The 17,334-nt window shown below is 28.0% G+C and overlaps 1 protein-coding gene, 1 long non-coding RNA gene and 1 pseudogene across 2 annotated transcripts; 1 reads left to right on the plus strand and 2 right to left on the minus strand.

Annotated features, from left to right (window-relative positions):
- Nucleotides 1-311: 311 nt before the first annotated feature.
- Nucleotides 312-1,150, minus strand: LOC118647512 (annotated as a pseudogene).
- A 2,048-nt stretch (nucleotides 1,151-3,198) lies between these two features.
- Nucleotides 3,199-3,615, minus strand: LOC118647584. The gene is made up of 2 exons (XR_004964771.1): nucleotides 3,528-3,615; nucleotides 3,199-3,267 (listed from the first exon to the last, which is right to left on the minus strand). It is a non-coding gene; the product is annotated as an uncharacterized LOC118647584 (long non-coding RNA).
- A 316-nt stretch (nucleotides 3,616-3,931) lies between these two features.
- LOC118647582 lies at nucleotides 3,932-11,451 on the plus strand. Its single transcript, XM_036292747.1, has 12 exons — nucleotides 3,932-4,272; nucleotides 4,356-4,533; nucleotides 4,880-5,013; nucleotides 5,105-5,203; nucleotides 5,857-6,066; nucleotides 6,157-6,258; nucleotides 6,917-7,123; nucleotides 9,266-9,521; nucleotides 10,072-10,169; nucleotides 10,459-10,714; nucleotides 10,788-11,195; nucleotides 11,280-11,451. The coding sequence occupies exons 2-12, from the start codon at nucleotides 4,362-4,364 to the stop codon at nucleotides 11,351-11,353; spliced, it is 2,016 nt and encodes a 671-aa protein (XP_036148640.1). The 5' UTR covers nucleotides 3,932-4,272; nucleotides 4,356-4,361; the 3' UTR covers nucleotides 11,354-11,451.
- Nucleotides 11,452-17,334: the final 5,883 nt, after the last annotated feature.

The raw sequence follows: 17,334 nt of genomic DNA on the forward strand, positions 1-17,334 counted from the left end.
AACAGTTTTGGGAAACATATCATTGTATTTCAAAAGTATTTGGTAATTTGCATAAAAATTCAAGATTATTAATGTTTACAGAAATTATTTTTGAAAGTACATCTGTAATAGGAACAATTTTATAATTTTGAAAATCTTCGGTTCTAATTTTTTTTATGTGCGTTACAATAAAAGGATCTTCTGAAAATGTAACAATTTTTGAAAGTGCAAGATAGCATTTGTTTTCTTTTTCTATAATATCTATTATCCGACAAAATGTCCTGATTTTAATTGTATCATTGTATCATTAGTACGTTTTACTTTTGTATATTTTATACTATGGAAAACTTTACCGTTATAAATACATTTTTTAAATACACGGCAATATTGTCCATCAATTTTCTTGGAGTAGCTTGCTCCCGTAAAAACAACATCTTCACCACAATAAAATAAGTTGACAAATTTTTATGCCTAAATATATCAGTACAATAATTTTTAATAATATTTGACGAGTAATTAACATTTCCTGTTTTGAAATGTAATTGTTGTAAGTGTTTCCTCCTCGCTATTTGCTGATCCATCTTGTTAGGACCATTTATCAATTGCTTTAATTGAAAAATATTTCCTTCAAACGGAAAAGTCGAATTGTTCCAAAGAGGACCAGTTTGCCTAACTGATTGTACAACATGCAATAAAATATGAACATTAAATGTCATACTTTCAACTCCGTAATAAACCTGATAATAACCAACAAACTTTAGGGCGTCATATTCGCATTGTACTAATTCTTCTTCGGTGATTGTTGTTTTAATAAAGTGTACAAAATTCTGACGAGTAATGAATAATGTTTAAGAGCTGTATCATGAAGGATATCTTCCAAACATGGTAGACTGTAGACTAATATCCATGTTTTCACTTCAGCACCTTTTAACTTTTCTTTTCGTGATCGTGGAAGTCGATGTATATCCTGGGTAGGTGTAATAGATAACAGACGTTTTTCAATAGCTTTGACATCCGCATTACGTAATTTAAACATTGATTGTGATTTTGGGCATGTCCACTTATTGTATAACTGCTGCTCAATACCAAAAAGGATAGTATGTAAATAGTCAAAAGAAAAGGACCACACGATATCTATACATGGAATTTGAATTAAAGCAGTATTTCCTTTTACTCTCTCTCTCTTGACGTTTATTTGATAAAGTAACAGTTTTTATATCCTTTAAATGACTTTCATGAGATCTTAATTCGGGATCGATATCTCGTAAAGGATATCTAATACCTGAAACTTCTTTAACATAACATCCTGGATGGTAACACCAGCTACAACCATAATACCCATTAAATTGCATTCTATTTTGCAAGATTGGTCGACATACAGAGTCTACACAGTAAGCTAATGGACAAAATTTTACAATAATCGATTCATTTTTTAAATTAGTTACTTCGATACCATTTTCATACAATAATTTTGCTTCATCGATAAAGGTAGAAAAAAATAATTGAGCTATGTCACTTGTAGGTTCTTTTGTACAAGTTAGTATTCCACATAGTAGAATTTGTTTAAATCTACTGATAGGTGATACAAAATTTGGTTGTACTGAAAGTGGATAAAAGCCTCGTTTTCCACTGTTTGTCAGTGGTGCACCATCGGTACTTATATTATAAGTTAAGTAACAGGTATTTCTATTGTTAATTTTGTTGTATAATTTACTGTCATTAACATCTCTCATAATCTTTGTGCTATCAACGTTACACTGATTTACTGTCACTGAGTTAATAAAATTAAAAATTTCTTGTTTAATGTAGGGAGATTCAAATAACATTTTTACTGATATGTTAAATTAATAGACGTAAAATAGTTTGTAGATTTAACGTTATTTTTATTATTTGGATCACATTTTGAACATGTTTTTATATAATTCTTAAAATTTAATTTTGATATTGAATATAAAATTTCTTTGTTGCAAGAATTACAATAATAATGATAATTTATTTTATCGTCTGGTGGGTCAAATCTTTGTTGTAATCTATACTTTGAAATATTTATATCTTTGAACTCGGGTCCTGCAATTAATTTTATTAACTCAATCAGTTTTTGTCTTCCTAAATCTGACAGTCTAAATCGAATTGAGAATCCCATTATCAAGTCATTATGTCACGAATAGTTAAATTAGTTTTCTCAAACATTATAGTATTATCATCAAATGACCCATTAGTCTCGTCGTCACTGATATTCGCATCATAATCATCACTATCAAATTCATTGTTATCAGAATCATAGCCATTTGAAACTACTCTCACTCATATGTTTGTCATCATCTTCACTATTGTCTTCTACACTGCTGGCATCTTCATTTTCTTTGTCCCTCGTCTTCATTGTTATATGAATAATTTCATTATACTCAAATGTATCTATAACGCAATAAATGCCTTGATTATACATTATTGATTCTGACAATAATCGAAATGAGTACCTTACTAGTAGAAAATAGGCGTCCATAGAAACTATGGAATGTCTTTGTGGAAGACTACATTATTAGATAATACTATATAGACTAGGGTAGAACTTAATTGGTTAACGACTAGCTATATATAATATTAGATCTACGTGGATGCCCTCGATAATGAAAATAAAGTTTCTATAGGTTAGAAGATTTTTAAATAAAGTAGATATAATAACTTTTCATTTTACAAATCTTTGAAAAATCTAAGTTACAGGATTTCTACTTCAAACTGTGCGAAATATAATTCTTTATTTTAAAAACTGTAAATCAGGGCCACAGCGTGTACATACCTTCAATATTTAAGGCAGGTTTATATTCTGGAGAGCGAATCGCTGTGGAATTATTACTACTAGCTTCATTATTATTCATTCTCATGTCACAATTATTCTCACTTCTAATACAAACAATCACGGTTCTGCTCATTTATTCAAGTTAGAAAAATTACTTGCTTTCTAAAAAAATTAGTATAAAAATTACTTATTTTATACATTACTCTCCATATTAACTGTTTTTTTTACAATAATGTCGACGGTTCAATATTTTAATGTTACATTATTTGACATATATATTAGAATATTTTTTACCTGGCACAAAAGCTATTGATGTTTCATACTCGTAAAAGAATCCCACTTTGATCTAGTAACCCAAGATAAATTATCTCTGAAGTGAGTCTCATATCTTTATACAATCCTGTTTTGTAACGTCGTTTTACTTTTTTGGGAACTGCATTATTTATATCATTATCAGAATTAGAATCACATGATGACGAATCACTCATTATCTGAAACATATTTAGCAATAATAAAATTCAAATTATGTACATATATAGGTATTTTATTTTTATTTCTTTTAATCAAAATATAGCTGGAGTATTAATTATGTATTAATTATTAGTTATAATATATTTTTATATAAAAGAATTATAAAATGTAATTATTATGTGTACATAATACATTATGCACTTAAAATTTTATGTTATACACTTTATTATTTTACTTTAATACAAAAAATATGGGTTGATTTTATTAAAAATATACTTACCCGATAATGTATAATATATAATATATACTTTACTTTTTCAATCAGGCTCACTTTCACATATATTTATAAAAAGTAATTGTTTCATTTAGATCCCCGCACCTCAATATCGATGTAATTATGCGTATTTGACGCGATTTTGCTTAAAACGAATAAATCTGACAAGAATAAGCGTGCATCAGAAAAGCGATCGAGATACTAATCGTTATTAAAGTTGACGAATTAAGGTTAAGAAATCTGTCATACCGAAAAAGCGACGGAACACTATGCGCACGCTCTGTAGTCCCATACGCATGCTCTATGATCACGTGATGTGCTCGTGGCCGCGGCCATGATAGTGAACATTTGCAGAAAGGATCGAGTGGCGGCCGGGACACGTAAAGGCTATTCTACAATTGCGTAGCGTGATCGTAAGTGGTTGTAAGAGTGTGTAAGGCGTCGTTGTAAAGCGGTACTTCCGGTTGTAGAGCGTGTTGTGGAAGATGGTTGAATTTCATCTTTCACGACTACAACAGATGTGAACGTAAGAGCCAACCAATCAGAGTGCTGTTCACGTCATCATGCCGCACACCGCCATAATTTACTGCACTCTGATCGGTTGCTGTAATCAAGTTTACAACGTATCTTTACTCTATTGTAGATTGATCCGTTGTAAAACATTTATGACTACTACTACTCCTACTCCTACAACCTTACGCTTACGCAATTGTAGAATAGCCTTAATACGCAGTATTCACATATTTGCAAGGTACACGATTATAACACGTGTGGTGACGCTTTTGTACTTGTATTTAGTAGAAACATTTAGATAAAAATTATTTCTTTGTTTAGATAAAAATGTACGCTTATATAAAATTGTTATCTGGGAAAAATAAAGACAAAAAAAAAATTATTCCCACATCTTGCATCAAGAATTTTAAACCAGAGTCACACAAGAAAATTTTAAAGTATCAAGTGGAAGAAACAGTAGGCGAAGAACCGTATGTAGCAACGATTTTGTTACTATCAGGTATATATATAATAAATATTACAACTTTTATTCGATTTTGGTTACGTTCCGTTTCACGCATGATGCGTATGATGCATCGTTCATCCTCGTTTATCGTACGTTAGATAAACAACAAAGATGAACAATATATCATGCGTATCATGCGTGAAACGGAACGTAATAGGCTGCACGTTCCGTTTCACGCATAATGCGCATAATGCGTCTTTCATCTTTATTTAACATCAGATAAACAACAAAGATGAACAATGCATTATGCGCATTATGCGTGAAACGGAACGCAGCCATAGCCTTTGCCTGGTTTTGTTCTTTGTTTTTATATATACATGTTGCTTGTGTTATATATTAGATTCAAATGAAGAACTTAAAGAAATAATTAGAACAAAAAGTGTTCGTGCTTCACCATCGTATTTGCTTGTGACAGCTTCGGATAAATCTGACAACGAGGGAAAAAAACAGTTAAAGCGTTCAAAAACTTTTCAAGTTAGTCGTGTCCTATATATCACAAATTTTCTGTTAGATTTCTGTTTAAAAATATTGTACAAATTATTTATTATATATTTTTCATCAATAGATGAATCGTCAGTTAAAAGAACAAGAGGAACTAGTCTGTAATAAATTATCAAAGTTTAAGAGTGATTTATTGCCAATAAACGTTACATTAAAAGATAAGGTAAATGAGTGAATTCATATAGTATAACTATAATAAATAGAAAACAAAAAATGAGATAACTTAGTAATTATAGCCAAGGAATAAGTAAATGAATAGTCAACAAACTATTTGTGTTGTAAATCACAGTCTTACAACATTTCGACCACAGAATTTGATCCTTCTAAAGTGAATTAATCCATTATCAAAATAAATTATTCGCAGGATAACGACTGTTTACAAGCTCGTGCCAACAAATTCATAAAAGTTGTGTCTCATACTGTCAATAACGAACAAGTGTATAAATAATTACATTACAAAGCAGTCAAATCAGTATATATTTTGAAAAGATGTTACAGACGTGATTTAAAAGTGTCAAGCATGGATAAAGGCGGCAGAAAGATTTTTTATGCATTGATTTGTTTGTTATTGACAATGAGACGCAACAACCATTATGAATTCGTTGGCACGAGTTTATGAACAGTTGTTGTCCTGCGAATAATTTATCTTTGTAATAGATTAATTCACTTGAGAAAGACCAAATCCTATGTTCAAAATGTTATGAGACTGTGATTTACAATAAAATAGTGTCAGTTTGTCGATCAATCTACTCATTCCTTGGTTATAATAGAAAAGTTAAGCTTCTGTACAAAATTTAAGTTTTAAATATTTTATAGGAAAATTTAGATTTGTCAAACATTACTGATACACCGCCATCACCCAAAAAATATAGAGTAACAGAAGATTTAGCACAAACAAAAAATAAATTCATGCAAGATGACAATCTAGTCAAAGCACTAACCAAAGAAACAAACACGAGAAACGAAAAGGAGAAGTGTGGTAATGAGTCCCCAAAAAAACAGTTAAAGCATTCAAAAACTTTTCAGGTTAGTCGTGTCCTATATATCACAAATTTTCTGTTAGTTTCTGTTTAAAAATATTGTATAAATTATTTATTATATATTTTTCATCAATAGATGAATTGTCAATTAAAAGAACAAGAGGAACTAGTCTGTAATAAATTATCAAACTTTAAGAGTGATTTATTGCCAATGAACGCAGTTACATTAAAAGATAAGGTAAATGAGTGAATTCATATAGTATTGTATAACTATAATAAATAGAAAACAAAAAAAGAGATAACTTAGTAATTATAGCCGAGGAATAAGTAAATGAATAGTCAACAAACTATTTGTGTTGTGAATCACAGTCTTACAACATTTCGACCATAGAATTTGATCCTTCTAAAGTGAATTAATCCATTATCAAGATAAATTATTCGCAGGATAACGACTGTTTACAAACTCGTGCCAACAAATTCATAAAAGTTGTGTCTCATACTGTCAATAACGAACAAGTGTATAAATGATTACATTACAAAGCAGTCAAGTCAGTAAATATTTTGAAAAGATGTTACAGACGTGATTTAAAAGTGTTAAGCATGGATAAAGGCGGCAGAAAGATTTTTTATGCATTAATTTGTTTGTTATTGACAATGAGACGCAACAACCTTTATGAATTCGTTGGCACGAGTTTATGAACAGTTGTTGTCCTGCGAATAATTTATCTTTCTAATGGATTAATTCACTTGAGAAAGACCAAATCCTATGTTCAAAATGTTATGAGACTGTGATTTACAATAAAATAGTGTCAGTTTGTCGATCAATCTACTCATTCCTTGGCTATAATAGAAAAGTTAAGCTTCTGTACAAAATTTAAGTTTTAAATATTTTATAGGAAAATTTAGATTTGTCAAACATTACTGATACACCGCCATCACCCAAAAAATATAGAGTAACAGAAGATTTAGCACAAACAAAAAATAAATTCATGCAAGATGACAATCTAGTCAAAGCACTAACCGAAGAAACAAACACGAGAAACGAAAAGGAGAAGTGTGATAATGAGTCCCAAAAGCTGAGCAGATCTAAAGTTATTCCAAAGGTAAAAATGATCAAAATATATTTTTTATAATTTGTACACACGCGGTCAGAATGAATGCCTGGTCATATGAAGTTAGCTGCGTTCCGAGATTTATATAGTGCATGTAACGCATTCTATACAGAAACCGCGTGTGGACATATATATTTGTTGCAGTTATAGTACTTATATAATTATTATAGTAATAGCTAATCTTTTTTGTGACATTTTACATAAACATATAATTAAATTTATGCAAAAATTTTTGTGAAATTAAAGAAACATTTTCGTTTCTTTGTCTAATAATAATAAATTTTTATTGTTTAACTAGCTGTGTCCGGCCACGCGTTGCTGTGACTCAGTCTTTTTTTTTGTTTGTTTAGATTTAGTGCACATTTGTATTATTGTTTTTCGCGCGCTCGCGTATTAGATTGAAACATTTTTTGTTAACCCTTTCTTTTCTTTATTTGTTTGTTTATATTTCAATTATATTTGTATAGTATTTTAGTTTCGCTTTAATTTCCAGGATTCAATCATTCACTTGTATTGCAAATATTCGTTGCTTCCGTCCTTCTATATTTCCTCACGTATGCTTCTCCGGCCTTCTGCGCTTCTTGCTTCTTTCTTCGGGATCGGGGGGGGGGGGTTGTTTCCCGATTCAAACTTTAAATTAACAGTAAATTTCTGCCTCTTGGTAAGCAATTTCTTCAGAAATTCATTTTCTTTTCTTTATGTTTTTTAAATTTTCGTGCTCTCCTTCTCAATATCTTGACTATCAATATCTAACCTTTTTTTTTAATATTTTGTTTATCTTTTTTTTTAACTCTTTAAAGTACCTATTCCCACATAAACACTCATAAACTTGCACACACTCTCTTCCTTCAACATACTTCTATGGGCATTAATCTCACTTTATTTTTTATATTAATACGCTCCACAAATACAATAATATTAGAAGTTTCTTTTTATTTAAAATTATTTCTTATTTTTCTTTTTATTATTTTCCTTTGATCAGTTTTCCTTGGAAGCGTTTTTTGGCTTCCAGTTTTTTTTGTTGAGGGAAGTTTACTATCTTCTTTTCTTCTGCGTTTTTTTCATATTCCATTTGTGCTCTAATTAATACCTCATTCATCCCATCCTCCAACTCTATATTAAGATTATATTTTATAAATTTAGTATTAAATAATTAATTTTTTCTTTTCGGAATAACTTGACATTTTAGTAATAAATTTTGGAATTATTTTACCTTTTTTTTTATATATTTTAATATTATTTTAAAATGAGAGACTTTTATTTTATTAAATAATCCTTTTTTTTAATAGTCGCACTATTTCCTTTACCTTCAAGTTGTAATTTGTTTAAATCTTCAGATCTTTTTATTTCTTCTTTACTTGCTTTATCCAGATTAACTTCTTCTAACAAAACAAATGTATTTTTTGTAAATTACCTTTTTTAACGTAAATTAATCTTTTAGTTTATTTTATTGTTATTAACTAAAATAGTTTCCAAACTTATGCTCAATTTTTCTAACTTTTAACTTCAAATTTTAAACACCTTTTTAAATGGCGTTTCTATGTGCTTTTTTGGGCCATTCTAAAAACGTGTTTATTTAGAAACATTTTTATTTTATTAACTAATCTTTTTATTTCATCGATTTCTATATTTGGGGACGCACTATCTTTTTTTCTGTCGCTTAGGGATTTATTTAAATCTTCTGTTTTCTTATTTTCTTCTTTACTTGGATTTTCCTGTATTTTTTCTTCTATAAAAACAATTTACTTTTAAATTAATTTATTATAATATTAATTTTTAATTTAAATTAACTCAATTCGTGAGAAGGTTGGAGTGAGTGTATGTTTCCTTGTCTCTCTTCGTTGGAATCTGCGTGTGTTTGAGCGTGTACGTCTTCGTTTACGTTGGCCTATGCGTATACGTGTGCTTATACGATAACTATATTAAAATAGAATACTCATTTTTTTTATTTTTTGAGGAACGTTATTTTGTACGTGTTTGCGTTGGCATATACCTATGCGAGTACGTTACCTTTTAAACCTTTTAAACTTTTAAACCTTTAATAAAATAATTAAATAAAGGTTTTTAAAAAGAATGTAATTATTTAATAAAAATTATTAAATAAAAATTTATATAGATTATTTATTTTTATAGATAACATGTATTAGTAAGGTTCATTCGCTCACAGAATGTAAAGAAGCTTTCGAAAAATTAATAAAAGAAAATTCTAAGTTACGAACAGAAGGGGATGAATTAATAAATGAAAACAAAAAATTAAAGAGCTCCAGAAAGGAACTAAAAAAGCAAATAGAAGAAAAAGAATCGGAAATAAAAAAACTTCGTGAATTAAATGACGGTTTGCAAATTAGTTTCATTCAAAAAACTAAGGAGTCTACTAAGGAGTATGAATGTAAATACTTTTTCTCGTACTTTTTATTTAAAACAAATTTATATGTATGTATGTATGTATATGAATTAGTGTTCCCCTTTTTTTCTTATCTTTCTCATTTAAGGACTTTTTACATATAAGGTTCCAAAATGCTGTGTATGCGCCAAGCTACTGTTATACTTGTGTAATCAATTTACTTTCTTAGGGTAAAGTCCCATGGAGCGAATTATGCGGAAGCGAAACAAGCGGATCACCAATCACGAGACCATTTCGACGCAATCTTTGAAAGAATTCTATCAGAATGATCCGTGATTGGCGATCCGCTCGTTCCGTATCCGCGTAATCCGCTACATGGGACTTCACCCTTACTGTCTGGATATGAGTGTCCTCTCTTGTCTGAAGCACACACGGCACTTGGCACCTTATGTAGAAATCGTCTTACGATATTTTACAATATTTAAAATACTTTTTTTTAAAGAAATATTAAAAAATTCATTTAGAGCAACTACATTTTTTAAAAAATATAAGAAATACATAATACCTGAAAATAAAATACTTTGTTTTTTTTTAGCTAAGTTAGAGCAACTTTCAAACTCAAGAGAACGGTTAGATTACTCTCAGAATTATCCAGCAATTGGAATTTTGCGTACTTCAGACGATTTCCGAAGGGTAAATAATTTTGCGCTTTCTTGGTAGAAAATTAACTAGATCACAAGGTAGATGTGTCTAACTTCTAACGTATACAAAATTTTTATTTTTATTGAGATACCCATGTAAAGTTTAGATCTAGCTAAGTTTAATCTAATTTTATCTAGTCTAGTTTTATCTAGTCTTTCACAAAAGCCCTGATAGCTTATACACAGGCGCGTAGAAAATTTTCTACCAGGGATTATTTTCTCCAATTTTATTAATAAATTATTAAAGACCTTATTTATAAATTTTCTATATTATATATTAGGTACACATTGGTAGAAACCAGTGGGTCACTGAAAAACAGTACAGTAATTTACTAAATAATTCAAAAACACCCAGTCAATGTGCTAGTAATATATTAACGCTAGTTTTCAGTATTGAAGAATTAACGACTAGCACAAAAACTGGATATGAAAGTAATAAGAAACTAAGTAAATTACGTGACTTAAATAAAGAAACGAAGAGATTGGGTAAATTAAAATGCCCAAAATTGGACGAAATAAAATACGGTGCTTGTGAAGGTATAAAAATGTAATAAGAAGTTTTATTTGTAATTTTGAGTTGTCATAAATAACATGTAGCTTTGATTTCCAGATTATTATATATATTGGATGAAACATATTTATAAACCAAATAAAGAAGGAAAAACATTGTTTTTGTCAGATATGTTGAAATTTGATATTTTTGCGGGAAGAAAAATTGCAGAAATGAAAAGACCAGAGAGAAAAACATCAAAATTAAAATCACGAAAACTTGTGGAAACTGAATCAGATGATGGAAAAAACTCGAATGAAAAGCATTCTGATTCTGATAATGAAGTAATTTGTGAAGCTGAAATTAATCAGTATAAAATACATTCCGCTAATAAGACTGAAAAACCCTCAACGGAAATTGAAACAAATGACAAACCAAATGAATATGATACTAGAAAAGGAGTAAATAAAACTACTAAGGAGACTACTAAGGAGACTACTAAGGAGACTACTTCTACTAATGAGACAGGTATGGAAACAGTTTTTGTTGACTCAGAGCATTTGGATCTTGACGATAAAGAATTAAGTTACTAAATCTAAAAAAACCTTACAGATGATGCAATAAGTGATACCAATTTTGATTGGACTCCAACTAATTCATCGGCTTCAGATGTTGAGGACATCTGAATCAAGTCTTAGAGAGAATAGTTTAGATGACGTTTTAAGTTTAACAAATACTTTAAATTTGTTACTGAATAAAAGTTTTTTATTAGTGTTTATGTTTAAAAATATTTTTTTGACGTTTTAAAATTTATTAAACTTATTGTAATGACAATTACACATTATTATAGTATATAGTAGTTTTTATTATATAGCACTTTTATAGTATTATACATATTGTATAAAAAAATTTTTTGGATTTTATAATAAATAACCACAATTATAATTAAATCAGCTTTAACCCTTCCGTTGACACATTTAATTTTTAAATCAGGTTTGTCATGAGGTGTTTAGTACCCCAGCCCTAACTTAGTTTAGACAGCTATAACTCGATCACGAACCAAACAATGAATCCATACCAAAAAAATCAAGAGCAAATGTTGAAGTGTATTTAATATAATTTGTTCTTTAAAAAAATTTAATAATAGTATTTATAAAAAATTCTATAAATTGTTAATATAAAAAAAATTTTAAAATATCGAAAATAAAAAATATAAAAAACCAAACCAATTAAAATTGATTACATTAAAACTCATTTTAATAAACTTTAATATGTAAAATAATTGGATTTAATTGAAATGGATCAAGTGTTTATAAACAGGATGAATTATGAAATAAAACAATTAAAACCGATTAAAGACGATTATAGAATGTAATCACCGATTAAATACGATTAATAAATCGGTTTAAATCTGGAATCTTGATTCGGAATTTCCGGATAAGAAACAATTTAAACAATTGAAAACGATTAGAACCAATTAATTGTACCAAATTCAAAACAATAGAAATCAACTAAAATCGTTTCCTATATCACTGATTGGTTTTTGTTGGTTTTAATGATTTCAATCGGCACGAATACGGAATTTCCAGATCAAGATTCCAGACTGAAACCGATTCTTTTTTTTTAGTTGGTTTCAATCGGTCGTTTTTAGCAGGGATCCCACCAAACACCAAGTTACATGTAACGTTCCTGTTAGTTGTAATTTCCCACTCAACAATGTAATTGTAATATAACACACGTGTTATATTACAATTACATTGTTGAGTGGGAAATTACAACTAACAAGCACGTTACATGTAACTTTGTGCTTGCTGGGATCCATAGAACCAATATAATATTCATCTATTTCATTAATTAATGTTAGACTATTAATATTTAAATAAGGATAATTTTTCTTTTGTGATCTATAATAAGACTGATACGCTGTACATTGTTGATATAATGGTCTAACAGAATTTTCTCCAATTGTTTCATTATTTAAATTTATTATATGATTATCAGAATTTACAGAATTTTCTCCAATTGTTTCGTTATTCAAGCTTATTACGCGATTATCAGAATTTACAAAATTTTCTTTAATTGTTTCATCATTACTCAAATTTATTATATGATTATTAATTATTGTGCCAGTAACACAAACATTATAATTTTTATGATTAACTATATTTGGTAAAACAATGTCTGCTGTTTTCGTATTCTGACGACGACGACATTGATTTTCTGCGTTTCTTTCAAGACGTCGTTTTCGAAATTGTTCTTCTTCTTCTGAAGTACGTTCCACTTTACGTCTTGGCATTTTGCAAAATAAATAATAGACTTATCTTATTTAATAACATTTAAAATTTAAATAGTTTTTTATTTTTAATGTATTATTTTAAAGAAAAATTTAATACAGTTTTTTTTTTATTTTTATTAATATGTAATATTATTAATTAGATTTATATATTTATATATAATAGTAATATATATTAAAAATTTATATATTTTTTATTTTTATTTATTTACTTAAACTTTTAAATTAATTAATTGTTTAATTATTAGTTAATGTTTAATAATTTTTATTACGTACACACAAATAGAAATTATTACAATTATTAATAGAAATTATTAATATATAATATTTTGTAAATAATGTAATTTATTAATCTAATTTTTTTATTTATTGATTATAATTAATAAGTAGTAACAATTATTATTGATAATTTATTTATTGATTACTTTGATTTATAATAATTAATTATATATTAATAATATTTAAAATTAATAAACAAAATTTTCAATTTTTAATTTTAATGTTTTTTATTATTATATTTTAATTAATTAATTAATTATAATATCTATATAATTGCTCTTCAAAATTATTGTTTTTTCGATGACGTTATCTCTTTTGTTTGTCAGAAAATAATTTTGTACAAATATTTGTAATATAATTAAGATGTAATATTAACGATAATATAAGTCATAATCATTATCATCACTATTATCATCAACATCATTAACAACAACAACAACCAACAACAACAACAACAACAACAATAACAACATCAACAACATTATCATCATAGTCAACATCATCATCATCATCATCATCATCATCATCATCATCATCAACATAAATTAATCAATAATGTTATTAACAATTTATATATATATAAATTAAAGTTAATACAATTTAAATAATAATTTATTGAATAAACACAATAAATAAACTTAAATTTACAAAATTAAAGGAATAATAAGGAATAGAAAGAAATGAAAGGAATAGAAAAGGAATAAAAAGTAATATTAATTAATTAATTAATTAAAACTATTTATGATATTTATTAATATTAACATAATATTTATTAATATACACATATATTATTATATTAATGTTCTTAATTTTCACTTTTTTAAAACTTAAAAAAAATTTTTTTCTTTTATTTTGGTTTTTTTTGGAACTCCATGTACCTGTAACAAAAAAAAACTATATTAATATTAGTTTAAAATTTAATTAATATAATTGAATAATTTTAATAAAATTATAATATTAATGTAAAATTAATAAAAAAAATATAATAACATATTAAAAAATATATATTTAAAAATATATGTATGTATAAAGTGTTTGGTAATTATCATATAATGTTTACAATTGTCAAATGTGTGTTAAATCCAGCATTAATCAAGTATTATTTATACAACTTCTTATTTAGAAATCCATAAATCAATGTTATGACATATGATTAAATTAAAGGCATAATTTACCTTTTTTTCAAGATTTCTATTTAGTTATTTCTTTTCTCTCTCTCTCTCTCTCTCTCTCTCTCTCTCTCTCTCTCTCTTTCTGTCTCTTTATATTATTTAGTTTATTTTCCCATGAAAGATAATTACCAGACATTTTCTGAATAGATACATATATATATTTATTGAATCAGTAAAGGATAACGTTATATACCCACCAAACACCAAGTTACATGTAACGTACCAAGTTACAATTACACACATGTAACGTAACATGTGTGTAATTGTAATATAACACACATGTTATATTACAATTACATTATTAAGTGAGAAATTACAACTAACAGGTACGTTACATGTAACTTGGTGTTTGGTAGGTAGTATCATTTTGTATTTAATTAACCATCAATTTAATTAAAAATTAAGATCATTATTTTAAATTTTAGAAAACACTAAATGGTATTAAAAACTAAAAGTATTAAAATGAATTTTTATCTTACAAGTTACATTTATACGTGTGTTAAGTTAGCAATGTTTAGCATCCTTAAAATACTACAAACTTACTTGCATCCAGCATAGCTCTTTAATTTCTCATAGGCTTCAACAATAATTAAGACGTCTTTAAATGATAGAATTCTATGATAGAATTTTATTCTTACTTTGAAAGTTAACATCTGATTTATAAAAATTTAATTAAAATAGTTAATTCAATGGAACTATTGTTGATACCTATCAGAAACTATAGAATTATGTTAAATGCAAGTTATTCTATAGTATTTTTATGAGACGTTAAACATAGAGATGTTAACGTCCTTTGAGTATATAGTACATGGAATAGGAATGCCAGCACTATCAGTGTATCCAATATCTGTGCAAGAGAGAAAGGTATAGATTCTATATCTGTGCGAGAGAGAAAGGTACCCAGACAACACGCATGTCTAAGACATCTTTAAGACGTCTTAAAAGAGACGTCTTTGAGACTTTATTAAAAGACGTCTTTATGACGTCTTAAAATCGTCTTATTTTAGACGTCTCTCTTAAGACGTCTAAAATACGTCTTTTTAAGACATATTCTTTGAGACGCCATTTAGACGTCTTTACGACGTCTGAGAAAGACGTTTTTAAGACGTCGAATGACGCACATAACCAAATCTGCCGTGTGATGCGATCAAATCGATCGACGTGCTTATCCCGTATCAATTTTTGAACTCTTGCACGTATCGCGTGTGTGTTGGGACGTTTTGTCCCGGTTTGCTGTGTAACGCAGCCGAGTGTGGATACGTTAATACAACACAACTTTTTAACTCTCGTACGTATCGCGTGTGTAGGCTGTTATTGGAAATAATTAACCTTTCTGACAACATTTCTGACAACAGTTTTTGACAATTAATAAACCGGACGATAATAGTGTTGCGCTTAAGTTGCTGTAAAATATGTGACTGAATCCAGTATCTCTGTAAAATTCTGTAATTTCCAATCACGAAAACATGAAATAAAATTGAAATATATAATATAAAATTTTTTATTTATAAAAAAACTTATCTTAATAATAAAATAAAAATAATGAAATATAAATATAAAGTATTTTGTTTAAAATAATAAAAAATAAAAAATAATAAACCTAGCTTTTGGAATCCTTGGTGGAAAAATTTTCTACAAAATTCTAAAAAACTACAAAAATTTACAAAAGTGTGTTTCAAATTTAGCATTTTTCTGTAAAAACTACAAAAAAATGCCAGAATTGGAACACTTTTGTAAATTTTTGTAGTTTTTTAGAATTTTGTAGAAATTTTTTCGCCAGGGATGTCTAAAATAATTTTTATATAAGACGTCTCAAAAACGTCATAAATAAAAAAAATTAGACGTCTTAAAAACGTCTTAAATCGGGTCATAAGACGTCTTAAAGACGTCTCAAAGACGTCTTTCTGATAGTTTTATAAGACGTCTTATAGAAATATAAGACGTCTTTTAGACGTCTTTAAGACGTCATAATGTTCTCTGGGTAGATAAAATTGTACTTGTTTTTTTTTGCGCATGTATCAAATGTATTATGCATTACATAAAGTACAGAAGTGCAGACATAAATTGTAGAAGTGTCATGCTATACCTTTCTCTCTCACACAGATATTGGACACACTTTTGATCTACACGAAACAAAGCAATTCCTCCTTCATGTACTATATACTCAAAGCTAACGTCACATGTTACATTTACTTCAATACAATTTTAAGTAGAGTCTCAGGCAGGCATGCCAGATTTCCAGATTTGGTACCAGCATATAACAGAAAAGGTTGAGAATCGACACAACCATGTTTTAGGTTTCCTTCAGCGCCCTCACGATATTAACGACGTGGACATGTACTACATAGCCAATGTTCACGTTAGGGCCAAGGATAACGCATATCTATACAATTTTGATTCCGTTCCGTGCTATTGTGCACGAAATGTCTGCGCGATAACACAAAGTTATTATGCAAAATTATTTCAAAGATCTATGATCGGTTTTTGCATGCTATTATTATCAACTCGTTCGATCTTATTATTGTTGTCTCGTTCGCCTACCAATAATCCCCGATAGGAAAAGATTTATAAAATTGTATGACAAAATTATATTATAAAAGATTTACAATCCGTCATTATGATCCGTCGTAGTTGAGAAAATAGATGTAGAAACATTAACAGCTTTTATAAAACATTAATAAATGTTTGCGCAATTAAATTTTGAAATGATATGTTGGCATAACAATAGCGATATGGCGATTCATCTTAACAGCACATTTGCAAAATTAAATTTAAAAATAAATTGTGCAATAATTGACAAAATATTTTAGTTGTAACATGATTAAAACATTTAGAAATATAATTGTGCACAAAAGACTCAAATTATTCCCCAATTATTCCTAAATTATGATGCACAAATATTTAAATATGGAATGTGTAATAT

The sequence above is a fragment of the Monomorium pharaonis genome, chromosome 10, assembly GCF_013373865.1.
Source record: "Monomorium pharaonis isolate MP-MQ-018 chromosome 10, ASM1337386v2, whole genome shotgun sequence".
Classification (NCBI taxonomy): domain Eukaryota; kingdom Metazoa; phylum Arthropoda; class Insecta; order Hymenoptera; family Formicidae; genus Monomorium; species Monomorium pharaonis.